Source organism: Cynoglossus semilaevis, chromosome 7 (assembly GCF_000523025.1).
Source record: "Cynoglossus semilaevis isolate Cse_v1.0 chromosome 7, Cse_v1.0, whole genome shotgun sequence".
Lineage (NCBI taxonomy): Eukaryota > Metazoa > Chordata > Actinopteri > Pleuronectiformes > Cynoglossidae > Cynoglossus > Cynoglossus semilaevis.
This window is the reverse complement of record NC_024313.1, coordinates 13,120,720-13,129,763: the sequence shown is the minus strand read 5'-3', so window position 1 is coordinate 13,129,763 and position 9,044 is coordinate 13,120,720. Positions and strand designations below refer to the sequence as shown.

At 50.3% G+C, this 9,044-nt stretch overlaps 1 protein-coding gene across 1 annotated transcript in view; it reads right to left on the bottom strand.

The window, feature by feature from the left end:
* col12a1b (collagen, type XII, alpha 1b) overlaps positions 1–9,044 on the bottom strand; it is a 52,310-nt gene that overhangs the window by 23,891 nt on the left and 19,375 nt on the right. The window contains exons 21-38 of the mRNA XM_025057066.1: positions 8,549–8,691; positions 7,670–7,799; positions 7,384–7,529; positions 7,171–7,300; positions 6,957–7,093; positions 6,525–6,654; positions 6,118–6,257; positions 5,242–5,374; positions 5,108–5,125; positions 3,506–3,645; positions 2,231–2,360; positions 1,927–2,066; positions 1,615–1,744; positions 1,065–1,204; positions 697–826; positions 423–562; positions 196–325; positions 7–107 (exon numbers count right to left, since the gene is read on the bottom strand). Of these exons, the coding sequence (XP_024912834.1) occupies positions 7–107; positions 196–325; positions 423–562; positions 697–826; positions 1,065–1,204; positions 1,615–1,744; positions 1,927–2,066; positions 2,231–2,360; positions 3,506–3,645; positions 5,108–5,125; positions 5,242–5,374; positions 6,118–6,257; positions 6,525–6,654; positions 6,957–7,093; positions 7,171–7,300; positions 7,384–7,529; positions 7,670–7,799; positions 8,549–8,691 (2,288 nt within the window). The remainder of the gene's footprint in view (positions 1–6; positions 108–195; positions 326–422; positions 563–696; positions 827–1,064; positions 1,205–1,614; positions 1,745–1,926; positions 2,067–2,230; positions 2,361–3,505; positions 3,646–5,107; positions 5,126–5,241; positions 5,375–6,117; positions 6,258–6,524; positions 6,655–6,956; positions 7,094–7,170; positions 7,301–7,383; positions 7,530–7,669; positions 7,800–8,548; positions 8,692–9,044) is intronic.

Sequence of the window (9,044 nt, the reverse complement as noted above, 5' to 3'; positions counted from 1 at the left end):
GACGACCTTGTAACCCTGGACGTTTCCTGCGGCCGGGTCCCAGGTGACGGTCAGGGTGGTGATGGTGGGGTTGCTGACCCTCATGCCCCCGACTCCACCCAGAGGAACTGAGAAGAAGAGAGCAGACGTCCTTCAGGTCAAACCTGCTCCTACAAACGTGGTGGCAGAGAAGTTCGGACCTCGGCGCTGACTCACGTGTCTTCCCGTTCTCCGACTGACGTTTGCCCTCCCTCGCGGGGTAGACGGGCAGCACTGACGCGGTGTAGGGCGTGTCGGGCATTAGGTTCCTCAGAACGATGGAGGTGGTTCCTGCTGGAACTTGCTCCTGAAGGAAAGAGTTTTTTTTTTTAAAAACTGTTTCACTTTTTGAATCTTTTATTTTTAGTTGTAACGTAAAACCTTAAAAGGTCAAAAGGTCAAACCATTTCTTCTCGACCTCCGGCGACAGGGACGTAAAAGACTTTGTAGAGACGAACGGCTCCGTCAGCTGGATCCCAGTTCACCTTCAAAGAGGTCATGGTGGGGTCAGTCACCTGAAGGTTCTTTACGCCCCCTAGTTGTCCTGAGGCAGAGAGTGAGTTAGCGATTAACAAACAAACAAATATTTATTTGTTCTGATTTTTTTTTTGATGGTCTGTTTGTCGAGGCTCGTGGACAGAACGACACCAAAGACAAAAGGTCAAGAAAAGTTCTTACTGGTCTTTCCGTTTTCAGACATGGCCAGTCCGTCTCCGTCGGCGTAGACCGGCACCAGGGTCACACTGTAGAGCGTGTCCGGGGTCAGGCCTCGCAGCACCGTGGTTGTTGTACCTGCTGACACTGTTTCCTGTTCACAGCAACAAACCAGGCAGAAAACCAGTTGTTCAGTGACGAGTCAAAGACCCACCACCAGAACATCAGTGATTTCAGCTCAAAGGGACACAGGAGCAACTGCTGCACTACTGCCCCTTGTGGCCAGTGGCTGAAACCACTGATTTTCTCTGAGGTCTGTGGTGGAAGGAGGAGCACATCACATCAGAGGGACGATCTGTGAACCTCCTCACTTCCTGTTTGTATTTTCCTACCAGGCTCTGGTCTCCTCCAGCAGCAGGGACGTACAGGACCTTGTACTCCTTGACCCGCCCCTCCGCAGGTTCCCAGCGTACGTTCAGCGTGGTCATGGTTGGGTTCAACACCTGCAGGTTCTTCACTCCACCTAGAGGCACTGAGAGGAAATACAAAATAAGCCAGGAAGTAGTTACCCTCCAAATTAAAACAGCTAAATTACCAACCAATCCATAGACGACAAATTTACCTTTAACTTTAAACTTCAATAAATAAAGACGAGCTAAAGGTTTGACAAACACAACACCATCTTTAGTCGATGATTACAAAATGAATCTGCTTTAGCTAAAAATTAGAGCATATTAGTTAGGAAAAATAAAAAGGCTAACAGGAGGAAAACGTGGCTAATAAACGCAGTTCTAGCTAAAAGGTAACTAAAGAGTTGGACGCAAAAATATCTAACAGTAAAGCTAAGCTAGCTACTAGCACTCTCCGCAATTAGAGTGTGAAAAAACACCAGCTAAGTTGTGTTGGCGTTGTGTTAGCATCAAGCTAAGATGCGTTTCTTACTGGTCTTTCCGTTTTCAGACATGGCCAGTCCGTCTCCGTCGGCGTAGACCGGCACCAGGGTCACACTGTAGAGCGTGTCCGGGGTCAGGCCTCGCAGCACCGTGGTTGTTGAACTTCCTGAAACTTTTTCCTATGGAGTTAAAAAAACACAACAAAAAAGTTTTCATCGTGAACGTTCAGTGTTTCCTGATTGATTTTGTCCAATCGCTGGTCACTTTGTCACTTCCTGTGGGACTCACTCTAACGTCGTTTGGTGGAGTCGCACGTGAGTAACTTCCTGTTTGGACAGGAAGTGGACATGTTTCTACCTACCATCAGCTGGTCTCCTCCAGCAGCAGGGACGTACAGGACCTTGTACTCCTTGACCCGCCCCTCCGCAGGTTCCCAGCGAACGTTCAGCGTCGACATGGTTGGGTTCAACACCTGCAGGTTCCTGACGCCACCTAGAGGCTCTGAGAGGAAAACAAGCAGAAACAGTTCAAAAAGGAACGAGGTGTAGACACACTAACGAGGTTCTTGGAGGTCGTACGTGTGATGACAACAAAGACTGTTCTATTCTATTCCTTTGGGCCTGTCTTTGTAGGTTGTCGGTTAAATCCCCTGTTCACACTCTTACTGGTTTTTCCATCTGCTGAGATGTCCCTGCTGATGGCGCTAGAGTACACGGCGGCCACGCTGACGGTGTAGGGCGTGTCCGGCTGCAGCTTCTGCAGAATCAGGCTGGTCTTCTTTCCTCCGACCTGAGTCTGTTCACAGGAGGAGAGAAGAGTCAGAGAAACAAAATGCTGCTCGCTCCTCCACCCACACCTCCTGCTCCACCTACACCTCCTCCTCCACCCACACCTCCTCCTCCACCCACACCTCCTCCTCCACCCACACCTCCTGCTCCACCTACACCTCCTCCTCCACCCACACCTCCTCCTCCACCCACACCTCCTGCTCCACCTACACCTCCTCCTCCACCCACACCTCCTGCTCCACCCACTGCTCTCTGTCCTAACTAATGAGTCGCCCCCTGATGGACAGTCGAGGAGACAAAGGTTTTTCTTCCATGTTTGTTCACAGCCCAGCAGCAGGATCTGAAGTGAAGTTCTCTGGAGCCGCTCTGACGTGTGAGGAGCTGCCAGGTAACAACGGGGGGGGGAGACGAGGGGGGGGGGGTGATTTACTGAACGCAGGACAGAGTGGAGTGGAGAGTTTGTCAAGATCCTGAACAAACATGGTCCCAGGATGGACAGGAATGTGTAAACACGGCGGTCAGTGGGCTGTAGACGGTGGTGCTGGAGATGAGTGGAGGCTGACATCAGTGTGGAGGAATCTGGAGGAAAACACCACGGAGAAAACACTCCATGTGTGGGATTTCATTTCTTCTTCTTCTTCTTCTTCTCCTCCTCCTCGCAGTGAGATCATCACTGATGTCACTGGGAATTGAACTCCCGACCATCGCTTCAGACTGACTGATGAACCTTTCTGTTGTCTTGTAGTTTGGACTTCAATCTTTGAAGGTGGAACCAACAGTTCTGTGACGTTGTCTTCTCCAGCAGCAGATCAGACCAGATCTAACCAGTCTGAACAAACTGCAACAGTCATGTGACCAAAGACACCGGCGCTCCGTGACCCACTTTTCTTCTTCTTCTTCTTTTCTTCTTCTTCTGTCTGTGTTGGTGATCGTCCATGAGACGGAGCAGCTGGAGAACGGCTGAATACCAAGTTCTCTGAGCTGGTTATCAACGATACAATCACTGCAGCGCCGTGAGCAGCGCCGCCTCCGCCGCCGCCGCCCGACATGTCACATGTGATCATTTATTTGGCCACACTTTAAACGACATCAACTTTGTTCCTTTCTTTATAGTTTGAGGCTAATATTTGAAGGACTGGAGAAGGGACTCACCACCATGGGTTCACCTCCGGCCACTGGTCTGTAGGTGACCCTGTAGTTCTGGACGGGGCCAGGGGCAGCGTCCCACTTGGCTGTGAGCGTGGTGGTGGTGGCGTTGGACACCCGGAGGTTCCGAGGAGGTTCCGGAACCACTGTTGAACAAGCAGAAACACATCCAATGAGAAGCAGAAGGGAAGGAGTCGTCGAGCAGATCAGTGGAGACGGAGAGGACGATGACGATGACGATGATGAAGATGACGATGAAGATGACGATGAAGATGATGAAGATGACGACGATCCCATATTCTAAAAAGACTCATGGAGCTGATGATGATGGGTCAAAAACAGCAGCAGCAGAAGCTGGACTGGAGGTCAGTCAGGTCAAGTCACTACAGCTGCACGTGACCACCAGGTGGCACTAAAGCACTCACAGGTGATGCAGCAGCGTGTTGACGTTGACTGACCTTGGAGTCTCAGAGTGAAACACTGTGAACGCAACATGCAGCGACATGACTGTCAACATCAGCAGTGACGCCGGGGACGACCACGTGAGGACCACGTGAGGACCACGTGAGGACCACGTGAGGACAGGGACAAATGGAGACGGAAAAACAAAACAAACGAGGAGTCACTGTCAGGAGTGTGAAGAGTCGTTACAACTGATGACTGAGTCATCAGAGACGAAAGAAACCCAGTCAGGAGTCAGAGTCAGAGTCAGAGTCAGAGACAGAGTCAGAGGCAGAGTCAGAGTCAGAGTCAGAGGCAGAGGCAGAGTCAGAGTCAGAGTCAGAGTCAGAGTAAGAGTGATGAAGGATGATGATGATGATGATGATGATGATGATGAGGATGATGATGATGATGAAGGACTCCTTCTTTTGATGTCGTAGCCGTGGATCCACGTTCACACCACAACCTCCCTCCTCCCTCCTCTCAGACCAGCTGCTGAACAACAAGTGGCTGTTTCTAGAAGCACCAGACCATATTAGGATTTCTTTTCCACGTTACCGATTCCCAGAAGCGTTGGAAGGTAATCGAGGGTCAGCTGACTGTGACCCCGGTGGTTTACAGGAGATCGTCTTCATTTATTTAAAAACCAGATACAGTTCTGTTTGACTGTGAAGCAAACAAACCAAAGGTTGTACGAGTTTCCAGAAGCTTCCACTCCAACCTTTAGACCACGGTCCAATCACGCAGCAGAGATTGACTCTGGTCTTCACGTTAGCCTCGAACTGAAGCTCATTCTGCCACAGAATCTCCAACATCTCAACATCAGCTGAAGGACAGAACCTACTCTGTCCAACAGTCTTGATGTAGAAAAGTGTCTGGAAGTCAAACATAAAACCACAGGGTGTCACTGTTGCTTCAACTCTCGACTGTATGTCGATGTTAGCGTGCTAACACTTGACCGGGACTTTATCAGCAGTTAAACTATTTAAAAACCTGGAGATCGTGTGGTGTGAACCCACAGCCAGGCGTCGAACACACACACACACACACACACACAGCCATGCAGCGGAGACAGAGAACGTGTGTGAACGCCGTCCTCCAGCGTCCACATTACCCTTCAACACACACTGAAAACAGAAGGAACGTGTCCCTGTGACGGCCACGTACCGTCTGGAGCCTTTAACACTAGAAGAGACAGCGAGAAAACAACGTCAAGGCACACAACAGAAAACTCTGCTCTGATTGGTTGTTTCTTCAATGGGCGGGGCCTGCCACGTGACCAGCGGCAGCGGCAGACTTACGCGTTCGTTCTCTTCCCATCAGATCCTCGCTCTCGGACTCGTCTGGGTAGATGGCGGTGACAGTGACGTCGTAGTCCGTGTCTGGGTCCAGGTTTTCCAGGACGTAGGAGGTTTGATCGCTGGCCAGGATGGCCTGATGGGCGCAGGCAGGAAAACAGAGATTCAATCAACATATTTAAGGCTAACTTTTACTGATGACTAGCTAACCCTCGGCTTCTGTTGGAAGCTGTGCGATTTCTAGTCCAGTGGTTGTTTTTTTTTTTTGTTAGCTGACAGTAAGTGACCTCAAAGAAACCGAAACACTTCCATTAGCCATTCTGAGCTAACATTTAGCTAAGCCTTCTGTAAAACCTGGATCGAGCTGTTTCTGTTTTAACCTCAGAACCTTCTGGTCCACATGTCTGGGCTTCATTCTGGTTGGATGTTGGCTGAGACCCAGAGTCAGAGCCTGGTCGTCTGTCTGTGCTCAGTCTTGGAGAAGTGGCGTGGACTCAGAGAGAGTGTGGGCTGGAACCACCGCCACATCTATTTAGATTTATGGACTCCTTTCACTAACAGACTCTGACATGTTTGTCAATGAATCTTCAGGCTCCACTTCAACTGCCTTAAAAAGCAGCATTAAGACCAGATGGTTTTTATACAAAAACAAAAACACCCAAGCAGCGGCCCGGGGACCTGATTGAGTCCGCCGTGGTGCCTGTCAGGTCCAAACCTGTCCGGTACCATGTTCCAACACAGTGGACTTCAGAACAGCCTTACAGCTGGTTCCACTACATTCTACCTCCTAGAGGGAATCGGTGATGTACGTCAGTGAGACAGACTGGCCACAGGGGGCAGCAGTGTGCCTGTCAGCTAAAATCCTGCGGTCTCACTCACAGACTGGGCGTCGGTGCCTCCCTTTTTGACCCAGCCGATGCGGTAGAGGGCGACGTCGGGTGCTCCGTGCTGCCAGCTGGCTCTGAAGGAACTCTGGGTCACTTCAGAGAACTGAAGGTTCTTTGGAGCAGGAACCACATCTGTTCACACAAACATCACAGGTTGGTTGGTGTGTGTGTGTGTGTGTGTGTGTGTGTGTACAGATATCAGTATTGGTCCAGTTCTTTGGAGAACATGTGGATCCAGTGACTCAGTCCTGATGGCAGGTCAACAATGCCAGAACTAGAACCGTTACCACCACAGAACCGATACCAGACCCAGAAAACCCAGAAACTCAGAACAGTGACAGAACTGTTGATGTGAATCCATGCAGTGTTTGATCCAAGAACCAGTTCTCAGTCTCAGACCTGTGATCGCTGAGCCCACCATCGGCGACCCTGGTCCGTCGTCGTAGATCGGGGTCACGGCCACATCGTACTCCGTCTGGGAGATGAGGCTGGAAAGATCCAAGGAGGTGATGTCACCGTCCACTTCAATCTGTAGAACAGGTAAACGTCTGACCATCGGTACCACACACGGAACACAGGGACTCAAACCCAAACAACTCTAAGGTTTGCTAAAATATGTTAGCCAAATGTTCGCTAAGTGCTAGCCTGAACAAAACACTAGCCCAGATTTCACCGTAACATATCTCAGAGTTAGCCTGGAACTAGCTCCAATGTTCCAAAACGTAGTTGAAACAGTGGAATTGGTTCTAAATGCAGTGGGTTGTAAATGAGCTAACAGGCTAACAGTTAGCTAAACTCACACAGGTTTAAAGTTAGAAACAGCAGCCGTACCTCCTGGAGGTCGCCCTCGTCTGGTTGGTAGGTGACCTTGTACGAGCGCACGGCTCCAGGTGCGGCGTCCCAGTTCAGCCTCATGGTGCTGTGGGTCACGTCGGTGATTCTGAGGACACCAGCAGGAGGCAGTGGCCCTGGGGTAGGAGAGGGGGGGGTTAAAGGCTGACGCTAACCTTTGTTCAGTGGAGAAAGATTAGCAGCGCCGACTCACGGGTGACTCCTCCTCCTTCCAGGGCGTCACTGATGGATTCACCGTACAGAGCGAAGAGGCGGAGCTTGTACTCCGTGTTAGGAATCAGCTGCGTCAGCTGGACGTCCGATTGGTCTCCTGCGACTCGCAGCTACAGGAGGAAAAGTGATCGGTGTGATCGAGGCTCACGAAAGGCTGGAGATCTCTTTGATCTCTTTTAACTTTTATCTTTACTTCTTTCTCCTGCTGCGGCTCCGAGGCGTTGACCGATCTGTAGACCAACATGTAGCCTTGAGCTCCGGTCACCGGAGGCCACCTGACCCTCATGGTGGTCACGGCCTCGTCGTAGACGTCCATGCTCCTCACTGCAGCCAGGGGCACTGAGGAGAACCAGAGACAGAGGGAGAACTTGAGTCTCAGGTGGTGGTCCCTGACTGAACGTACTGTTTGTCAAAGAGGTTGGACACGTTAGCTGGACGTTAGCTAAAGGTTAGCTGGGCTGAGGAGGACGTGGACTCACAGGTGGTCTCGGTGCCCTTCAGAGGTTCGCTGCTCTCCTCGCCCACCACGGCGTAGACGCTGACCACGTACTCCGTGAGTGGGGTCAGGTTCGGCAGGACGGTGGTGGTCTCTGCTCCGTCCACCGTCAGCTGTCGACATCAGATGGTTTTCAGAAACAGGTTTTAGACAAAAGAGGTTCTGCCGGTCTTCCTACGTCATGTTGTGTCACAAAAGTAGGTCAGGGGTCAGGGGTCAGGGGTCAGTCAGAACAGTCCTTCTTTGACAATGTTCCTTCAAATTTCTTGCATACGATGTAGATTACATTTTTGGCTAGCTCTTAGCAACACGTCTTTCTGGGCTAAAGTCTTTAGCTGCACGTACAGCTAACCCTCAAACACCTTTGTGTTTTTTAGTCTCTGTCTGTGGTTCTGAGGACTGACGATGATCCAGGTCTCAGAAAATAGAAGAAAAAAAAACCTTCTTCTCCTCGCGGCCGTTGGACTTGGAAATTGAACGGTGTCAGAATTCCTACTGGGAAATCAGAGCAAACAAACCCCAGAGTTGGAGCCTGGAACTGATTAAAGCTGGGACACGTTTGACTGGCTCAATCAAAAGGACGTCTTCTGGACTCTATTAAAACCACGTGCAGGCATCGGTTCCTGCAGGTAACACATGTTCACTGTTTTCCCAAAGGAAAAGATCGGAATTTCAACCTGATCCTCCTTTGAGGACGTTCTGAAGAAAACACTCACACACTTTACTTACCACTGCTGGGTAAAATGATCATGATGGTTAACGATGCTAATGATGCTAACAATGCTAACGACGTTGTTAAACCGCAGACACTGTTCAATAAGGGGTAAAGTCGGGGGTCGGGGGTCAAACTTGGTCCTTTCACCTCCATTGTTGGTCCTCCTTTCACAGCTGCATATGTGACACGGTACTTGTCCACTGTTCCACCAGGTGGCGTCCAGGAGGCACGGAAGGAGTAATGTGTGACCTCTGAGGTCACAAGGTTAACAGGAGACTCCATTTCCCCTTCTGTAAGGAAAGATGAAAGGTAGGAAGGAAGAAAGGAAGGGAGGAAGGAAGGAAGGAAGGAGAGAAGAAGATGTTTAAAAAAACTCCACCTTTGTTTAATCTTTTAGTTTCAGTCCTTTTTCATAAATGATTGATTCTTCAGGTCCGTGACCTTCCTGCTCTGACACAGGTGAAACTCAGGAAGTCTTCACCTCCCTCATCTCCTCCTTCATCTCCTCCCTCATCTCCTCCTCCAGCCTCAGGCCCCTGACACCCACATTTTGTAAAATTTACAGCCATCACTTTTAAACCCGGTGATTGTGTAAACGCCGGAAGAGTAAATGTTCATCAAACCCTGACCTCAGACACCGGGC